At 35.4% G+C, this 21,854-nt stretch overlaps 1 protein-coding gene and 1 long non-coding RNA gene across 32 annotated transcripts in view; one reads left to right on the plus strand and one right to left on the minus strand.

Moving 5' to 3' along the window:
- Positions 1-21,854, plus strand: part of shot (dystonin-like protein short stop) — a 123,732-nt gene that overhangs the window by 1,818 nt on the left and 100,060 nt on the right. For 15 of the 31 annotated variants that reach the window (XM_087413352.1, XM_087413374.1, XM_087413367.1 and 12 more), the window contains exon 1: positions 16,854-17,144. Coding sequence is in view for 10 of the 31 variants with exons in the window: in XM_087413359.1 (XP_087269485.1) it covers positions 6,433-6,598 (166 nt within the window). In the remaining 21 variants the exon portion in view is untranslated. Of the gene's footprint in view, positions 1-3,791; positions 3,880-6,245; positions 6,599-16,812; positions 17,149-21,854 lie in introns of those variants that run through there. The other 16 variants (XM_087413358.1, XM_087413371.1, XM_087413388.1 and 13 more) reach the window with 7 other exon arrangements.
- On the minus strand, positions 9,948-16,518 carry LOC147907409 (uncharacterized). The gene is made up of 3 exons (XR_015547400.1): positions 16,080-16,518; positions 10,206-16,013; positions 9,948-10,124 (listed from the first exon to the last, which is right to left on the minus strand). It is a non-coding gene; the product is annotated as an uncharacterized LOC147907409 (long non-coding RNA).

The raw sequence follows: 21,854 nt of genomic DNA on the forward strand, positions 1-21,854 counted from the left end.
TTTGAAATTTAAAGTGAAATAGGTGAAATATATATTTGATGAAAATAAGAAAAAAAATTTTAGTGCAGGAATAAAAAACATGATTTCACTCAACAATTTAACTGTTCTAATATGTGTGTCACATTTACATTGTTACGTGTGAAATTATAACATTAATATTATACTTACTGTTGGCGCTTATTGGCAGGTTGCACATACAATTTAATACAAGCGAAATGGAGGGGGAAAGATTTAGAACATTGATAAAAAGGAATATGACTAATCCTGCTTTATTTCGCGAGATTGCGAGAGCGCCGCAAACGTTGCGAGAAAATGTATACCCGCGTGCGTTTCTGTTGTTTTCGTGCTTTAGAAAAGGTTGCGTGTAATGCCTATTCTATAATAATCGTAAACGTAATTGTGACTATAATTGTAGGAATTTACAATGAGGAGAATATGAGGAGAATATTCGATTGTGATTAGTTAATTCTTGCAATTACAACTACTTACACTTACACAATTGTAGAATTAGGCTTTATTTAAAAGGATAAAGAATAGTTTTGCAATTGTAAAATTTTGTAATTTCATTGGTTTATAGTTATAATTATTGATTTATAGATGTGTGTGATTTTAATCCAGTGCGAGAAATTAAGAGAATAATAATCAATTATATTAAAGAATCTAATAACAGTAAAGCCCGAAACTTAATTGTGTGATTGTAATTGTAAAAATTAATCAGTCGAATATTCTCCTTGTATTCGATTGTGATTCAATCAATTCAATTCTTACAACTACGAAATTGTAGAATGAGCTTTGAAACACAATTGAAAAGTACAGGGCACATTGTTAAATTTAAAGTGTCAAATGTAAACCTAAGTCACCATTGCTCTTACTCAACATAACGTTATTTTTTACTTACTAAAATAAATAAATTTTAATTAATAAACATAATGTCAAATATATTTTTTATAGTGTCAAATTTATCCATTGTTGTATTGAGTAGGAACAGTAGCGACTTAAATTAGATTAAATTCGACAGATTCAACAGTGCAATTAGGAGCAAGGAATAACAGATATAAACCTATCACAAAAAACTGTGTATTCTAGGCTGCGTTCCGATTTGTGTTCACAACATTCGTGAACATCATCGTCCTCATTCAACAAGAACTCTGATGAGCAACAAGAATGAAACGATTCTTAAGCATTGTTAGCGTAAATCGGATTGCAGCCCTAGAATACACGGTTTCTAATAGACTGAAATCTGTTATTTCCCGTTCTTATTGCCTATGTTTTTCAATCGTGTCTCAGGCTTTGCAAAGCAATTTTTCCTGCTGAAAGCCGAAGTTCGCTGGAAGAAACATAGGCTACCGTGACTAAGCGCCAGGTACGCCGTGTGATATTCAATTTACGCAATCTACGGACCTTGGATTGTATGGGAAGTGTAACGTGATAGCGCGTAGATAAACGGGCGAAAGGAGATCGAAAATAGTGGCAGGATGTCGATAATTCGGCCCCGTTGGAACCGTCTCGGATTTCTCATTAATTAATTCGGCTGATTGCGCATATATATCGCGTCGTTTACGAAATACCACAGGCGGAGCCTCTTAAAAGTTTCGGATCAATACCGGTTTTCACTTTTCGACCTTCCGTCGAAATTTATCGCTGCCTCACAACCCTCGACCTATATAACAATCGAGGCAAATAGGACTTTTTGAAACAAAAAAATCGGCGAAGCGCTCGAAAGAGAACGAGTGGCGCTCGTCGGCCGATCGATGAGCGACGTGTTTAATAATGTATTTAAACTCCTATATTTGCTTTCCCGAGAAAAGACTACAGTTACGTTATGACAGATGCGTGTTATCTCTAAGATACGATTTATAGGTTTTCTACAAAAAGAGATCGACCAATCATAATCGATTATTCTTCTCACTTCATTCGACTATGATTGGTCGATTTCTTGTGACTTATTGTAGAAAGTCTTTCCGTTTGTGATATTCTGTTTCGAAGCGAGATGTAAAAATGCCGGTTTTTCTCGTACTGAATGTGATCGGGAATTACAAGTAGACGGATATATCATTTCCTTGGCCTCATCGCATTTAAGGCAAAACAATCCTGTTTACTTGGTATGCGGATCGCGTTCGACGTTGGAGATGAAAGCCGCGCTCGCCGGTTAGACGATACGCGATGAGAATATGACTGCTAGAATTTAACTCTAAAAGAGAGAAAGAAGCCTCTAATAACGTCCTACAAGAATACGAGACGCCTATCTTTTCGCCCATCTTTTATCTCGCGCGTATCGCCGTTGGTGCTGTTTTCGACAAAGCGACAGTCACGCGACAGATGTGAGGTTTCGTTGGCGACCGGTTATAATGTGTAGCACCCTTGAGACTTCTTTAATGGCTCGGTCGTAAAGAATCCCGGCGCGTCGGAACTCTAAGTAAAGTTTACGCTATTATAAACCGTCGCGCGTTGCGATTCGCGGCAGCCTTTTCGTTGAGTTTTCAACCGGAAGGAGCGGAGCATTAATTGCACGGCGAAGGAAATGCGAATCTTCCTGTACGATCTATCTCGTCAATTTATGTCACGCTTTATCCAAATGCGCCGTGAGTCGATTTCTTTTTAACTGGATCGCGCTCGTAATGCGCTGAATAGAGGAAAAATACAGGGTATTCTCCAACAAAAGATAAATGACACGATATAACACGGTAAATCGTTGCATTCTTGTATTATAATTTGTCAACGTTAAATAAAGAATTGAGGCTTTTTCATTTTTTTGTTAACTTATGATTAGACTTATTGTTAGTTTAATGATAATGTAAAAATTTTATTATTTTTTTCTAATTATGATTAATCTACTTAAACTAAATTGATAATTTTGTTATTGATAACTTTGAAAGCTACATGTTGCTATTAGATTAAGTGAGGTTAAGTCTAAACTACGAGTTAATCAAAAAACGAAAAACTGGATACCATTGTGTTATTATGATCTGGTTTTTTTTTCTGGTTAATTTGTGATTTAGATCTAATCTCACTTAACTTGATGATAATGCGAGAATTGTTATTGTCTAGCTATAATTAATCATTAAACTAATGGTTTTGTAGTGATAACTTCAAAAGTTGCTCACTATAAAGTCATCAATTTAGTGATTAATCATAGCTAGAAAAATATAATTTTTACGTTATCATCAAGTCCAATCACAAGTTAATCACAAAATGGAAAACCGAGCCTATGGCTGCAGCTTTCCTTTTAGAAGACTTACGTCCGTTTCTACCAATGTAGATTAACTTCAATCTTGATTCAACTTACTCTTCATCTTTTTCTTATTCTTAAAACTAGAAAAAGATGAAGAGTTAGTTGAATCGAGATTAAAATAAACTGCATTGGTAGAAACGGGCAACAGTCGACACAAGTATCGTTTTATTTTTATTATTCATTGAAAGCCAATAAGAATACAACAATATTTGCGTCCATTTCTACCAATGTCAATTAACTTTAATGACATGTGGTTAAACTTATTTTTTTTATCTTTTTTAAATTCTTAGTACTCGAAAAAGCTAAAAAGCAGCAAAGTTAATCCAAGGTCGAAGTTAATCTACATTGGTAGAAATGCGCATTAGTGACGTAGCATAACATCGTAGTACAAACGTCGTTCTATCTTTCTTGGCATTCCATGAGTAAGATAGAACGATAGTGTCGGCCAAATGGAAAGCATCTCGTGTCTCCTAAAAAAAGCAGCCTGTCTCATCTGTCTCTCTTGCCGGAAAGCATTCATAGTCTCGCGTGAAAATATCTACCATGCGACACTTGGTGTACCTCGTTACGCGTCTCGTTGTGAATCGCACGCTCAATTTACATTCGAACCGGCATCATTTCGTGCGAATTGAAGTCGCTCGAAGCTCGTAAGTGGAACGGATATCCGCGCCGCGTGGTCGAAAGCGTTGTGAAGAGAAAGAGAAGGAACAAGAGAGGAGAGTTTCGCTGCTGTTAGTGTTCCGCTTCTTAATTACTGTTACATCGTGCACGCTGCACTTCTCTTCCATTCATTACGATTTTCTCGTGGACGAGTGCGCCTTTAATAGCGGCCTTGTTAATGCGTTGGTACAATTTTAACTCGTGGCGGCTTTTGTTCCATCGCATGTTAATCGCGTGTCCAATACAAGTTCTTGTTTCCGATTGTTTTAGTAATCTAACGGTACCCGTGTGTGCAGCGAATTCCCCGGAAGCTCGATGTTTGATGATACATGAACAGAAGTCGATAGGTTTGGTCACATTTGTAAAGCTCTCGGGGAGGGTCAATGTACGAATAAGCTGACGACAAACGGATAGCTGGTGTTTTCATAGCGGTTTATACAGAGAAATGTCATGTGTACATTGAGAGAAAAAATTGCTTACAATTATCATGATTTAACTGCAATGTATTATCATTTGTTATAATGCCAACTACATACTTTTCGTAGAACCGTAAATATAATTATTATTACTAACATAACAGGAAAAATTAGAAAAATGGAGCTCAAAATCATGTAAGTTTATCACGTATTTTATCATAATTTAATTATAATTTATAGTTTTTTTCAATGCCGATTATATATTTTTTTAGCGCACAATTATAAATGTAATTATTACTACTAACATTATAGCGGTAATATTTACAAAAATAGAGCTCTTAATCATAATTATTTTATTACTAGTATAACAGGAATAACTATAAAAATGTAGTCCTTAATCATAATTGTTTTATCATGTATTTTATGATAATTCAACTATAATTTGTAATCATTTTCAATGTCAGTTATATATTTTATCATACAATTACTGTCACACACATTCATTTTTCTCTCAATGTACGATACATGGAAAAATAATGGAAATAAATTTGCTATCTACGTCTCTGACATACGCGACGACGTAATCAGGTGGAAAGAGCCAATTGTCGCGGGCTACAAAAAAATGTTAGAGTCAAATTCATTTAAAAGGTTTGCAAATTAGTGCTCTCTCTTCTAGCATAATAGTAGAAATTATTTTACTCGTCTACACGGTTCGCTGTTCGTTCGTCAAGGCCGTCAGCGTGCCGCGATCTCAAGATAGCCAGTATTATTTTCAATTCGTCCCCTAGGTAGAGTTCTCGGAAACCGTGCGGTGCTTCAGACGCCCCCGTATACAGCGGACTCAATGAGAGTATGTGTCGTTTTCGCGTGATGGACAATTCGTGACCTCGCAACCCTCGTGGATTCCCCCCCGACGACCACTCCCCATCCCCCTCCCCCTCGCGAATCAGTCTCGTGCGATCTAATAAACGGTGAAAGCAGCAGTGAAGTAATATCATTCCGTAACCGCATTTCATGGCAGAAGCGTGTCATCGCGATTTTGTGTTCGAAATCCCGAAAAACTCCCATGCTCTCGAAATTTCTTAGCGAGGAGGCAACCACTTAATGTAATAATGTTTAAATTAATTAAATAAAATCATATATTTTAACAAATTACTTCATATATGGTGAAAAAAATTATTTGTAATCAGATAAAATCATATGAAATCATGTAATCTTCGGGACAACATTTCAGCTAGTGGTTACTCCCTCGTTTCTTAGAGTGAAATCTTATTCGAAAGGAGTTAATAAGATACTGCCGAAAAAGAGTGAAAAATTTGCACTCTTGAATAGGAGTGGTCAGAGTGTTACACTCTCTTTGAAGTGAGAGTCACTCCAAAGGAATGTAATCTCACACTTTTTTTGGGAATGAATATCATTCCAAAAGTATGAATCTCTGGAAAAAAAAAACTGCATTTAAGAGTATACATTTAAGAGTATACATTTTTCACTCTTCTTCAATAGTGGCAGTATTTTAATTCTTTTGGAGTGAGATTCTACTCCAAGAAATATTAAAAAAGTATCTTGGGAATCTCTGCTTTAAACCTATAATACCGATAACCAGTAGATAACAATGCAGGTAAAAGAATTCCAGATAAATGAAAAAAAAAACATAGGCGTCCAATATTTTTGGCCAAAACTTAGATACATTAGTAGATACATACATACATATATTCGGGCACTAAAGAGTCGAGGGAAAGCGAAGATTCTGAGGATTCTGAATGTCAAAAGCGCGCAAGCAACGGGAATAGACCTTCTGTCTCTCATATCTCACGGCAGTGACAAACACGACGCGACGCCGGATGAAACAAACGTGATCCGCGAGCGCAAAGACGAGAGAAAGAGTGAAGGGCAGGAGGGGGATAACAGTGCGAGTGTTATGCTTTTGTTTTTCGCAGTGGACGCACGTGCGTCGGAACGCACGTGTTCCCAGGTGGCGGTGTCTCGGTGTCGCGTCGTGGCAGTGATGTAAACAATGTCGAGAAACGGCTGCCGCGAGTTATTGTTGACGCAGTACTGTGGTGGTAACGGCGCGTAAGGACATTGCCATCGTACAACGCGCCGTACGATACACTGGAGAGACGCATGCGGCGCGGCACCCGAGCATGGTGTAAGAGAAGCAATCGGACGGCTTGGGCTGCGAAGATCATGGAGTTCGAGCTGGATGGCAGCCTCAAGGAATGGGCGAAGGACAAGCCCCTGAGCATCCTGCAGCTCGATCCTGCCGATCGGGCGGTCTTGCGAATCGCTGGTGAGTACCGCAAAATGTCGTACATCGACCGACGCTTGTACCTTAATTGCATGCCTACGTGGATGACTCGTGGGGATATTCCGGGTTATACTTACCCAAGTACTCTCCACGGCGTGTATTTCCTGGAAGGGAAGTGTCGTTCTAGTTTCGCGAAGTTAGCCATATTTTCAATTTCGATTTTTTAATATAAAAAATACGAAACTTTTTTATTAAGAAACTGTCACTATTTTATATTGATAGAATGTGTTAAATTTCACAATCCAAATGTGGGTCTGTGAAGCTAGCACGACATTCTATTAATATAAAAAATAAAAAACTGATAATTCCGGTAGCATTCTCTCTTTTTTCATAGTTCTACAATTCTTTATAGAAATAAAAGAGAGCTATGAATTTTTATACTAAAAAATCAATCAAAATCATGTATTTTTTAATGTATATTTTAGCTTCAGCTGTACTTTCGAAAAATTAACCATGTATAACGTGTAAGACGAGTACCTTGCCGTAACTTGTCGAGTAACTTGCTATTCGACTCGCCTCTCTACCAGCTTCGCATTCGCGCATTCATGTGGCGCAAATGCATAGTGAATTTGCAAGATTTTAGAGATGCTGCCCGATGGGGCTCGCGCGTTCTCGCTCGCTGCTTTCGCAGGGTCACAATGTTAACAACGTTGACACGCGGCTATTTCAGCCGGTGGTTATTTACTTTTCACCGATAAATATAGCGTCGCATTAGCAAGTGCACACACGATCGCACTCAGCTCTTCTCGGTGTAGTACAGTGTAAAGCGTTGTTCAGACTTGTTTCTCGCTCCCGGACAAAACGAGCGAACCGACAATTTTGATTCAGTACATTGTAAACATCCGCGAATGTGTTCGGCTCGATCGGTGTGGAATCCACGCTTATCCGGCCCGACAAGATGTTCAATTGTTGATATTATTGCGGTTCGTAAATGTGAACGGAGAGTGAGAATTATGGAAATAATTGGCTGCTTTCAGTAGAGAAAGTAGCTTTGCAACTATTGTAAAATTCTTTAATATGATTGATTTATATCTTTAGATTCAGCTACGAGCATGACTAATTTATATTTACAAATTTTACGATAATTGCAAAGCTGCTTTCTCTGTTGGATGTAACCATTGATCCCTGAATCATCAAGCTTTGAAACGAATTCTAAACAAATTATTTAAAATATTGTGATATTGTACAATTTTATTACTATTCGTTTCTATTTTTAATTGATGATTCATCGTGTGCATCCTTTTAAAACTCATGTTTTGTTACTAGAGATAATTTAATTAGCGTTTATTTTAAATTCAGTCTGTACTTTAATGTAATCTAATACCGAGACGTCGCCCGATCACTGGTCGTATCGTTTGCATGCAAATTCCACTCCCACGAACTTTGCAATCTTCTCGTGCATGGGCAACGTTTCTTGTGGTCGTTGTCAGCTAACGTCTTATCATTCGTCTTCGTCAGTCATTTATCGTTTGAGAAAGAATGAGAGACGAAAACAGATAAAAAACTTAACTAGATAAACGTGCTCTCCTTTTTGACACAGAAGCTGATTATTCGAATGGTATTTACCGTATCTAGATTTTTATCATTGCTCATTTTACGTTGCTCATTTTTGAGTTGTAGCAAAAGAATGGAAACATAAAGAAAAAAAGAAAAAATATATTTTAAAGGAATACTTTTATTTCTCCATATCAATTTATTACATCAAAATTGTATTTAAAAATTAATATTACATTTTAATGATTTAAAATATTGAAATTGATTTTCCGGAAAATCTTGTTCTTTTAATTGTATTTTAGCAAATGAGCGAGATTTTATACACGTAATAATATGATTAATAATTGATATTATATTAATGCTAATATAATTACAAAATTATATTACAATAATATGAAAGTCATATTTATACGACTATTTTTCAACGGCCATTGTTAGTTCTGTCGCATTGTTTCTGATTGATGGAGATTACGTTGATCAACAGTGACCCTCGTTACATACGAGCACTCCATGTACTGAATTCAATTGTATGATTAGTTTTCTGATGACTCTGTTCATCTCGAAGATAAGGTCACGTCAAAAATAATGGACAGTAACTGAAGCGTGTCTTAATAACTGGCTATTCTGACAAAAAACTACAGTAGTCGGCCGGTGCATAAAAATTCTAGGCGTTACCTTCAGACTTTCGAAATTAATTTGATACCGTATAGTCTTGTACTGTCTAGTCTAATACTGTCATGTCCTCATTCGCGAGACTAACGATCTTTAGCCAGACAAACAAAAACTCTGCCAAGAGTACATAAAATTTGTTACATCTCTTTACAATAAAGTAATAGAAATTATGTAAGGTGCAAATGCTTTCGTTTCTTTTTATCTGTAATTCTTAACGAGGACGTTGTTTTTTAATTTTCTTACAATGCAAAAATTTTTTTTTAAATTCTATCCGCCATGTTGAATCTATTATTTTGAATTTTTTATTTTTGACCTTAGATTCAAGTAAATTATTATTAAATTACTCCTGAGCTAAGTTTCATAAAAATTGAGCGAGCAGTTTATAAAATAATTGGATAATTCCAAATGGTTATACGGTTCACAAAGGGTTAAGGATCGTATAACGAAATTTTTATCATAAAATATAAAATATCGTAAAATCCTACTACATTGACCATCGTAACTTCGCGATATCGTTCATATCCGGCCTTTAACAAGGGGTGTCAACGAGAAATCTGAGAGCAGTTTGTAAATATCGAGTTACATGTCAAAGATCGTCTTGCCGCGATAATTTTTTTTCACAGAGACGTCTTTTCTTTTCTTCGATGTTTCGCACCGCAACTTTTGTTTAATAGTTATCTTGGACGTGCTTGATGTTGCGTGGGTGTCAATAAGCCTTCATTATTCGAGGAGCCCGAATATGCAAAAATAGATTTTTACGTGGAGAACAAATAGCGGTAAAGTATAAATGAGGACGAATTTACATAGTAGAAAGAATACTTCTTTACACGCGATAGATTCTCTTCCGACTAGATACGATTAGATTTCTTACTATGATTGTATATACAATTCAATTTGCGAGGCACACGTATAGCCAACGTAAGTTAGTGTAAGATGTATTAAGATCCTATGTATCACATACGCATCTATTCGTTAAGTATTAATGGCCCGTGGCAATTTAAGTTTGTTATGCGCTATTAGTCATAAGCTAGTCAGCGTTTCGCAGTAGCACGTTCCGTGGTCGTCTATTTGTACGACGATGATGCGATGCAGGAACTACCTGTCCGTTGTTACATAATTTAATCACAATGTGTCTAGTCATAGCGCCATATATTATCTTCTTGCTCGAATGCTGTCTCAGTTCGAAGACAAAAATTTTTCATTGAGAACTTGGCTTTTTTTTACATCTTGAACTAATGAAGACCATTTTTTTTTTTTACTAAAATATATAAATATTGAGAGAGAGAAATTCCAGTAACAATAATCATCGTTTTCGTACTTTGTGACATCTTTCGTATCCTACCTTCAACGAGAGTAATTTATCAATTTAATTAAGGAATTTTATCAAATTATCGATGGAGAGAGATAAAGCTTCGAGTATTACCTGAAATATTTGCTGTATTTCCAAATCGTCTCGATTTTATAAAATGTAATAAATTTTGTTGGAAAATTCTATATAAAGAGTCTCGTATACTTTTCAAATATCTAAACTGTAGGTCGCCATCATCATCCAACGTTACTATTCAGCTAGATTTGCTAGGCTTTCATGGATTAATTCTTCAAGCTATTGACAGCAGCATTGTTTTTGTCTGGTTAGGTTGGTCGAATAGCTCTATCTCCCGGCTTGAGGTAGGGACAAGTTAGGTCAGTTCACATTGAGCCACGACCGTGGAGGCGGCAACAGGTGCTCGGGTCACGGTTCGATGCCCGGCTATACGCCATCAGCCGTCTCTCCATTCGCCTTTCTGCTTAGAGTTTGTGCTTGACGATCCACCTATTCCACTTTTAATTATTGCCAGCTCGACGATTTTCCCTTCCCCTCTCCCACGTGAATGCTCAGAAGGCCATTTTGAGTTTGCGGCTTGAAAGCTTTTTGAAAACGGATCTTTAATTTAAGTAATAATTTTAATACTTATAAAGCGGCGTACTTATATAATTGGATTAGAAATTTTATATTGAATTATAATTTATAGTTTATATTGAAAGTTGGAAGATTACACTATTGCTTAAAAGTTTCAGCATGTCTTGTATTTTTGCTAGCAATTCTATTCTTTTATTCATAAGATGTGGAGTAAAATATCGATTATGAGAAATAATCCTGTTTTCTCTCTTGTTTTTGATGTTCATGATGTTCGATCTAGTCGCCAATTGTCGAAAAATTATAAATAGAAATTACAAATTTTCTCAAATATAGAGACAAATATGTATTTCGGTGTTATCGGTTGATATATTAGTTTCAAAATGTGCACTAAACATTGATAAATATTTGAATATTATGTTAACTTATAAGAGAATGAAAACTCTATATTTATATTCTCGCAGAAATTAAGCGCCAGATTAGATACAAATCTTTGATTAAGACACTTGAAGAACTTATCCATAGAATGCCAAGAATTTGGCTTCTGTTTAATCTGTTATCAAAATTCAAAGAGATTAAGGTTGAAAAAAAATATATATGTATGTATTGTATATACGTATATATTATTTGTATACATATAAGTAAAAAATTGGAGAAAAACTGGTTCTCTTATCTATAATTTAATAAAAATATGTAATAATAAATTACAAAACAGTGCATACACCACCAACTGTGTTTATATTTTATGCTTTATATTAAATTTTTATAAATGAAGAGGGAAACTAAAACCGACTAAAACTTTTGAGCAGTGGTGTATATTTAAATAAGAATCTTTATATCATGATGGTGGTTTTTATCGAATCAAAAAGAGCGAATTGTTCTCTAATCGTAAGTATCCTCACATAAAATCACATGTGAGCCCATATGTCAACGCGTAAACGTAGAATGTGGCTGTTTAAACGCACAGACTCCATTGAGGCATGTAGACTAAACTTACGTGCGAGACGTTCGTACCCATTCGCTCGTCGGTGCACTTTAACACTCGGGCTTAATGTAAATTTAATCCATGGACAATAATCATCCACTCAAGTCACCCGGCGTTTTCACGTTCAACTCCATAATTCGCGTGGGAGATCTAAAGATCGCCGTGCCGCGAATGGTCTGGCATTTCCCGTCCTTTTTCATTTCTACCAAAAGCAAAGAGCAAATGTATAGCCGACACGAACTAGTACTAACTACCGTATAATTCGCAACACACCGTTAGAATATTTTGCGACGCGTCCGTGTATATGTCGTACATCTTGTTGCGAGCCGCATGTAGGCGCGTAAGCGAAAAAAATGTAACTAACGAGTTTATGTGAACTCGGTTCATTGCCTCATAAAAGAGCTTTTAGCGTTCTAGTACAGTCTTACATTATATTAATATTCCTGAGGAAGAGAGAGCGTTTTTTAGATTTTTTTAGATTTTTTTTCATTGTCAATTTTCAATCTTTTAAATATTACCACTTTTAACTGCGGAAAAATCTGAAATATTGCTTAAATATTTCAGCAAATTATAAGACGATTTAATATTATCAATGCCAAACATTCTGAAATCTCTTCAAACATTTTTTATCTCTGTATACTTCTGAGATGTAAATGATACTTTAGAATGCCGCTCGTATGAGTATGCATATGTTCCCTTGTGGTGTCGGTTGCTATATAAATATACTATATAACTGTCATGTATATGCTTGATACTGGGGTGCTCATCTTGATTTGCTTATTGATACGTGTGATATAATTACTCTTATACAATTATAGTGTGGAAAAGTTACGAACCATTATATTCGATATTTTTTCTTATAACATTTTCTATTGAGAGAATCTTGGAGAAGAATTATTTTGAAATAGTTTTGTATTTGGAGAATATTAGAGAAAATAAATATTTTTTATTTTAGGAAAGATGTAATATTCGATATTTTTTTATGTACTTGACGTATATTTTTTGTTTTTTTTTTTAGAAAGATTTTTAGATGGTTGTGTATTTGAAAAATTTAGCTTCGTTGCATTTACGTAGATAAATAGAAAAATAACCTTATTTTTATTTGACACGAGGTACAAAATGTAGCATAATTACAATAAGATTGTATTAAAGCAGCGAAAAATTTCGCTCTGAATACCGTTATAAAGAGGCCAGAGATTAGACCAGTTAATTCAACTTACAGATGTGAAATCTTATTTACGATTATTCTCCTTTCGTTAATTTGAAAACAAAGAAATTGCAGTAATATACATTATAAAAATCGCACGTTATGTTTCATTTATATTATAATTTCTGTAATATAATTGCTATAATGCCTATAATTAACACCAGGGATAAATCTACTTTACCAGCAAAAGGTACCGGGATATCGAGAACGTGTACTCATCTCATCGATACTGCAACCGTTTTACCATACCTTAGGCTGTTTGGAAACATCATTCGAATGCCTCCGTGTATCGTTTTATCCTTATTATTTACTTAATGTTAAACAAAGATAAACTGACACGGGAGCATCCGGGTGACATTTTTAACATTATTATCTTGTAGTGGTCGTTGATACTCTATCAGTGATAATTTTTTCAGAAAAATTATTTTAGAATAAATCTTATTTCGCATCAAGAAAAACAGAACGAAAATTTTTGAAAGTATTTGAGTAAAAAATATTGACACAGATTGTCGATTATTTTTTTATCTATACTCTGCAATGAGTTTCATGATTTGCTTTATTCGTGATATATGATAAGACACGTGCGAGAACGACATGTCATCGCTGGCTGCGCAATGTTGATAATTCATACAAATGTACTCTGTGAATTGCACGTCGATCTCGATTTTGCAACGGTTGATTTTGCACGTTATGCATCTTTGAACTTACTCATGACATGAATTCATTTATTTATAGAACTTTATTCATGGAAAATATTGTTCTATTGCTAAGAAAAGTAATAAATCAATTTTTCTTTCTTTTAAGTAACAGTTATCTTTAATAAAGAATAATTTCTTTGTATATATATATATATATATATACACACACACACTCTTATTATGACTTTTAATAAAACTCATTATTATGTATTTAAAATAAGAATTTATTTTCTTTTGAAAAATATTATAAAATTGATCAAAGGAGCTACTTTATATAATTCCATTTTTTTTGTTTTAATTTAATTTTGATTGAAATATTAAACTTAGGATTCAGAATATATAAATAAATTTAATGCTTGTGATAAATTGTGATAAATTAACTTTTAAAATAAAAATGAACTTTTAAAATATTTGAAACAAATAAATTATTATTTGTGTACAATATGTATAATATTTTTCTGTATGTATATACAATCTGCCAAAAAAATGTATAATCTTTTCAAGAAATTTGAATATTTGTGACATAAACAATATCTTAATATTTCAATACTTACAAAACAAAGACACAATTCAGGAAAACAAGCTTACCTTGTGAAATATTTTTGATCTTCTGCATTTTTTTGAAAAATTGGTACTCTACAACATCTAACACTTGCACAATATTTTATGTTTCAATAAGTTCGAATGTATTTTAAACACGCATAAATGCCATAAGACTACCTATATATCATGTCGTAATTTTTGAAATTATCAAATATTTATTTAGTACCTCTTCAATAATTTATATTAGCAACAAGAATTCACAAGATTTAATCAACGTTCAACATAAGACTGATTTTATACGTGAATCGCCGTACTTATATATTTGCGTCTCCATCGTTGTACAGTTAGGAATCCCAATTAAAGTTGCTGCCAGCTGCGTTACACGAGAGTTACATTTTAAAAAAGACATAGTTATAGCCGGATTGAATAACTGGTAACACTAAACAGCTAACAATAAATCTACAAATTTTATGATATTTAAATTCATTGGTACTGTCGATATCAATCGATTTACTTATTTAAATATTAACCCACTTTATTTCTTCAGCTGTATTTCCGTATATAAGTTCCAAAAAAATAAAACTTTCCAATTAAATTTACAAGTTATTTCGATTAAATTACGTAAAAAACTGTTAATTAAGAACGATATTAACATTTAATTAAGATAAAAGTTAGTATAAAGTTCCCCTTTTGAGTTTATTTCGAAAGATTGATATATATGAATTCCTAATAGTAATTTATCCTTGATGTTACCATTATAACAGCGTTAGAGTCATTAAAGTATGAATATAGCTGATCAATTTAAGCATCCCTAGACACGCATATTGCTGAGGGTTACGTGGCTGCGAGAAATAACGCGTGACCCCACCGGGAAGATTTGACCAGAATTCTCTCTCTTTCTCTTACTCGATTCGCCTATAGAACAGTTTGGGTGGGGTATATGAAAGATCTCCGGTGCTCTAAATAGTGGTGGCTTCCACTTGATTGCGAGTGCTTCTCTGGATCGAACTCTAGAGTCTCTTGGCGTCATTAGAGGCCAAGTAATCGGGCGTAAATGCCTCAATGATGACGCCCGTTATGATACAAATACGACTGCTCTCCTGACGAATATCGTTCGATGAAACGCTCAATGTTTTTCGCACATCTTCTCGTATGATTCCGAATTGACATTGTGATAACGTAATCTGCTGTAAAAAAATATACGAGAACGTAGGTGATAAATCAAATTACTTGCCTCATTTATTGCTCCGAGATCCACAATTTTTTCCTCTTACGATCTAAAACCCGTATCAAACTACAGATTAAAATTGACATTGAATTGGAATTTGATTAATCGAAATAAAGTTTACTAAATTTGATATTCGACTTCTTTCTTCTGATTGTTTAAGTTTCAATCTGATCTGAATCCATATATTAGAAAACTTGTGTTAAATTTATCATATTTTATATTAAATAGACCGTCTCAAACGGTCTATTTAAGTTTTTGTGTTAATTTAACAAAAAATAAATATTTTAGAAAGTAACATATAAATATTACATAAAAAATGTGACATTAACATAAATTACAGCCAACTGTGGAAACATATTTTTTCAATAAAATTATAATAATATTTATGAAATATCACGTTAACATGTATTTTATTTATTCATCTTTGAATTTACGTTTTAAAACACACACTATTTTTGTGTCATTTAATTACTTACTCATTGTGTCAACACTAAGAAATGTTGAATATTAATGTAACACAAAATATTTAAGTAAATTTTAACAAAGATTTGAGTGGACTGTTTCTAACATAAATACAAAATGTTCTTTACTATGTAGTCTGGTACGAATTCAAGAATAGAAATCTGCTCCACTGTTCTAGCAATCGGGCGAGAAGATACAGTAATATCCCGACCTGTGTGCAGTAGAAAGAAATAAGGGAACATACTATGAACGTAAAATGTTACTTCCGTAAACTCACACTTCGTATGTATACCCCTGCTGATCCGTGACCTGCCTTACTGGCTCCTTTGGCGTGTAGCCTATCCTCTACGATATCGATATGAGAAGGTACGTTCGTCGTCCTCTCTTACCCTCCATCCTGATTCTCCTCTCCTCTCTCTTCTGGTCTATGCTTCACACTCTCCCTTCCATCGGGCCACGCTCCTTCGTCTTCCGCAGGAGCAAGTGAGAGCAGGATTGTGATCAGGGAACCGATGGATCGTCGGCTAGAGGGAGAGCAGTGAGAACGGTCGTCGGCTCGGTGAGGAAGGCAGAGGGGATAACAGGCCCGTTTCTTGGATTTCTCTCTCTTTATCTGTTTCTCTCTCTCTCTCTCTCTCCCTCTCGAGGGACAGCCGGTCGCCGGGTGGGCGGCAGTTGTCCAGGCGTCGGCAGTCTGCGTTCCGAGGCGACGTGGCCTACACGACGGAGCGACATACCGTGTCCTCTCCAATTCTCAGTGCGCTCTTTTCTCTTTCTCTCTTTCTCTCTCTCTCTCTCTCCTCCCTTCTTTTCTCTATCCTTCCGTCTGATTCTCTGTACCCTCTCTCCAAGTCTCTCTCTCTCTTTCTCTCTTTTTCTCCCACTTGAAACGCGTGTCCCTGTCCGCTCCTCTCGTCGCCACCGTCTCCGTCCTTGCGCCTAGCTCTATCCTTCTCCATCTATCGCGTATTCTCTTTGTTGCTCCAACACCTGGCTCGCGACGCGATTCTCCGCTTCGCTCCGGATACACAGCGGCTTCGTCAACGCGCCGCTGTCGTCTTCGCGGTCGCCGTCATCGTCGGTCGTCGCCGGCGCGCGGTATATACATACACACGTTCGTATGCACTCCGTGAGAAGGAGAGAGAGAAGAATTCGCAGTGCCACGTTTCGATGCGCCCGGTCGTCGCCGTGTCGCGCGTGTTTCCTCCGCAGCACGAGGAGTAGTGAACTGTGCGCGGGCGTCGGACGACGCGAACCGCAAGCGAGCGGTGGTCGCTCGTTCGCATTTCCAAGCCTTGGTGTGTTGCTCGTACGCGGGTGTCAGTGACATTATTCTAGTCTAGTAGGTACAGCTAGCGACGACGCAGAATCCTCGCGCGGTGCAAACGCTAACGTTTCCCAAGCTTCGAGTGTATCAGCTACGATATACGATAAAGTTCACGTTATCAGCTGCGATAAACACGATACGGGAGTCTTACGGTATTTCAAATATGTCGCTACGACAGCTCCAGCGCGAGGATTCTAGTCATGGTTGACACGTGTATGGAGAGAGTTTTTAATGATTCTACTATTGAGATTTGTATATTGCTTCGGATTAAGTTCTTGTGAAAAAAAAAGGGTTTTGCTGAAGATCTAGAGATTTAGCTAGATGTAGATTTGAAAATAATTTTGTTAAACTATGAAAATAATTGAAACTATGAAAATGTTGAACGTTGGACTGTTGAAACTGTTTACAGCATTGGTCATTTTGTTTGGGAGTTTCCTGTGGATTATTTTGAACTAGAATATTATTATTGTGTAAACAGAACTATTAATAAAATTTCCAATTTTTGAAAGTGAAGTGCCAACTTCATAGAGACTTAGCTTGATGATTCTATAAAATTCTTTTCTATTTTATAAAATTTGACGATTATATAAAATTCTCTTTTCACATCTCTATCTGTCTCCTAAATTTTTAGATATTTCAGCAGGATCATTTTTTTCATACTGAGAAGTGAAATAAGTAAATTTATCGAGATATATTATATTTCGATTTTAATCTTTAATTTTTTTTTTCTCATTTATAACAATATTCGACTAGCCATAAAAAAATTATACATCTGATTATGAAAATATCCCAAACGACCTGGCAACACCAGGCGTCTGTTTGACTCATACGCCTCGTAATCACGGCAGTTCCGACACTCCAGCCTTCTGCTTTCTCATTCTCTCGCGATCGATAACATTCGATGTCAATGAATACACCTCTTTTCTCATATAACGACTTTTCAACACGTTCGTTATTATTTCCCATGCTCGATATACCTATTATCAATTCGATATGTTTCATTGACATTAGATTTATGACTTAGATCGATTTCTATCAATGTGGATTAACTTTTCTAGGTATAATTTGCTCCTAATCTTTTTCTAATTCTTAGAACTAGAAGAAGAAAATAAGTTAAATCTATAGATTTAAAATTTATCTACATTGAAATGCGTAGTATTAGATTTTTAAATTATTGATTTACACGTCGTACATATGTCGTGATGCTTTCATAGATTTTATCGCGCGTAGAAAGTTTACTATTACGAACAGGATGTATTATGTATTCTTTAATCTATTCTAAGACATCAGATTTGATCTTTAAATAATTTAAATTTTACTGAAAATCTATGCTTCCACAACTTGCTTATAAATTGTGCCAGTATACACTTTTTAATATTAATATTAATTTTTTTATATAATATTTGTGGTATTTTCTAACATGTTCATCTTATGTTAAATTAACATAAAAATTTAAATGGACCGTTTGCGACACGTGAATATGTTAAATTTCACACAAGTTGTTCAATTGTGTACTTTCTACTACTGAAGAATCAACAATGTAACGTCATATCGGCTATCAGTTAAGTGTTGCGTGTTTATCTGTTATTATCGGTACCGCATAAGCCGGATAAATATAAGATACCGTGCAAGGTAAAAACAGTGTAATTTGCCTAGTACGCTTAATAAGCGGCGCAAATACGTTCCCCAAGATAATATTAGAGAAATATTCAGTCGTCGTCATCAATGGAAATATTTAAAATTTCGTTAGACCCTAACGTGGGCTCTTTCTTCTCGTCGACAGTTCAGATACATCGTGTCGCTTGAACAATTTTCCCGACGCCGCGTCGAGAGAGACAGACCGCTGTGGGATAAGAAGAAAGTCGTTTTTGTCGAACGCGAACGATTATGTAATAGACGCCGAGAGCGAGGAACAGCACGAGTCTACAAGTCTCGCACGATAAAACTGGTCGAGACAGAGACGTGCACAGGAGCACATATAACGCTGCGTTTACTCACGCGCCGGCTCTCAAGTCGTGCGCGACTTCTTAATTTGGTTGGATCGCGATACTTTTACTTGAATTGGCACTGCCTAGTACACTACCCGCCGTTAATTCGCTCGATAAATTTACTCAAACATCGACAAAGATCGGAGTATATAAATAATCGTGATTCCTGCGGCTTGATTATTCTCTAAGGTAATCAGCAATAGATAATGAGTTTCAAGTCGGCAACATCAATCGAAGATAATAAATGCTGAGAATAAATATCTTGTTTTACGTTGTTGAATGTTCTTAAAAGACTAATGTGTGATCGATTAATCGCATCTTTTTGTGTCAAACATTTATTTAACCTTTAAGTGAGTAGATGGGGTGGCCAAGCACCCCCAAGGCAGGTTGTATTATGAAACTTTTGAGATGGATTCCGATTGGAATTATTTTGTTTTCGTTAGATAATTTCGAATAATTCTATAATATGTATAGGTTTTTAAAAATCTTATTCTGAGAAAGGAAAATAAAATATTGTCTAGATTCAAAAGTCTTAAAGTCATTTTGTGACACCTCGAAAATTTATCAATAGTTCTTTTATTCAATCTACTGAACTACTTTTAAATTTATTAAAGAACTCTAAAATTTTTAGAGGGTGAAGAATTGTAAGAAAAATTTATTTAAAAAAAATGTGCCAACTTTACAGTGGTTCTTGAAATTGATTATTTTACCATTTCTGTTTCATAAGGGTATAATTAATGTAAATAACTATAACATAATATACTATTAAAAAATAAAACTAGTGAGAAATATAAAATTAAAATTTGTTTTGTCTGAGTAATTTTTTATCTATTACAATTTGCGTTTTTTTAAACCATCTACTTACTTAAAAAGCTAAAATCAATGGATTTCATTTCATTCATGTCCATTTGTGAGGCGAGATTGTCTCTAAACTCATTTGAGTTAATATATACAGATTATATGAATGAATGAATGTTTATTGATTTCCCTTAGGAGATACAAACAATTACTTATTGGTTTACGCAGACTATGTTTGAAAGTTGTTTTCTGTATTATTATTATTCCTCTTTTGTAACGGAATTACTCATCGCCAAATCTCATTCTTTCTCGTCAATGTCTCGAGTGGCTTTTCCTTTCTGTTATTCCACCTGCAGCAAGTTACTTTTTTAATGTATCGCGACGCTTTATGCGAATTATCGTAAATGACGCGAACGATTGTGGTCAATGGGATGAAATCATTCTCGGTTGTTTCCTTAGTTGCCCCTTGGCGAGCATGAACTCATCGTTTCCCGGTAAACGACACTCTAATGGAAGGAGTAAAATAATATTGAAGACGTCTGCAATGACTAAATATCCTTACATGGGTCAACCAGAGACAAATTCGCGGATTGTGCCATCAGTAAACATTCCGAGAGGTGCGATTCAATTGTAGGCGGGTACGTCTAGGCAAATACAGGTGGGGCCCTGTTCAATTTCAGGCTTAAATACGTGCTAACCGGTCCCTTCCTCTCGAAACTAGATTCGACGAGCCTAAACGAGTTTCCCATTCTTGGTAGCATCAGCAGGTAGAATTCACTTTCCATGGCAATAAGAACTTTATTATCGTTCATGACATTGAAGACGATTCTATCGAGGGAATTTCAGGATAATGCACACTAAAACGTATGAGTCAGCAGTATTCTTCCTCTCGGTGTTGGAAAAGACTACAAAAGTGATGCTTGTCCGTTTGTAAGGAATCTTGGATTTGTCCGGCTGTATGTCTTTATCGCTAATTCTCACGGTTTACGGGTCACCCTTTATTAGTACACTTGTTAGCTGGTACTTCGTGATAAGAATAAACGTGATTCTCCACCCATGCTGCTCGTTGACATCGCGTTGGCGGCGATTGCAATGCATTGTGATCGAACGCGGTGCACGTTCGCGTCCGCGCAGATTACGCCTCCGCCAGCGCAACCTGCTCTCGGTATAGCTCGTGACATCCGTGCGAATACTTTCGTATCTTTCGTTATCTCGTGCTAACCCACGTATTCCGCGGCTCGCACAGCCTTTTAAGGGTCGGTCGCGACCGAAGGTATCACCTTCAATTGTTCTCTTTTTGAGATTAATCTTTACCCATCAGACAACGGATTGAATTTTGTTTGAAATTTAGCCAATCAAAGCGAGGTTCATTAAACTTGATATTGTAGATTTTTTTCTTCTAATTGGTTAAATTTCTATCCAATTTCAAATTTAATTATAATTTCAAATTTAAAATCAGATATGACATTCTATCAGTTCAAATTTATAATGCCAAGTTACAACCAATTTTAGTTATTTTTAGTTGTATCTACAGGTTGTCATTGCTCCTACTCGGTATCGTTAATTTGACTAAAACAAGTTAACTTGGAGTTAAACAATTTAACTTAAGAAAACTTATTAAATTAGATTCAAATTTAGTTTATTATTTACTAAATACACACGTTAATCTGGCTAATGTTTACTTTGAAACTAACAACAAAAGTTGGATTAATTTATATTTTGACATACAAGAAAATAAAAAACTAAATGTTATTTAACTTAAGGGATTGGGTTACCATCGTTACTTTTTTAGTTACTTTTTTTTTTGTGAAATTTATTGTCTATCTTGACTTTGGTAAACATGGTGAAAGCCCGATATATTCTAAAATTTGGAACATACGATATACCAATTCAATTTCAATTCTAAGCTACAGTCTGATACTGATTTTAGATAGATCTA

The sequence above is a fragment of the Acromyrmex echinatior genome, chromosome 14, assembly GCF_024713525.1.
Source record: "Acromyrmex echinatior isolate Ae372 chromosome 14, ASM2471352v2, whole genome shotgun sequence".
NCBI classification, from domain to species: domain Eukaryota; kingdom Metazoa; phylum Arthropoda; class Insecta; order Hymenoptera; family Formicidae; genus Acromyrmex; species Acromyrmex echinatior.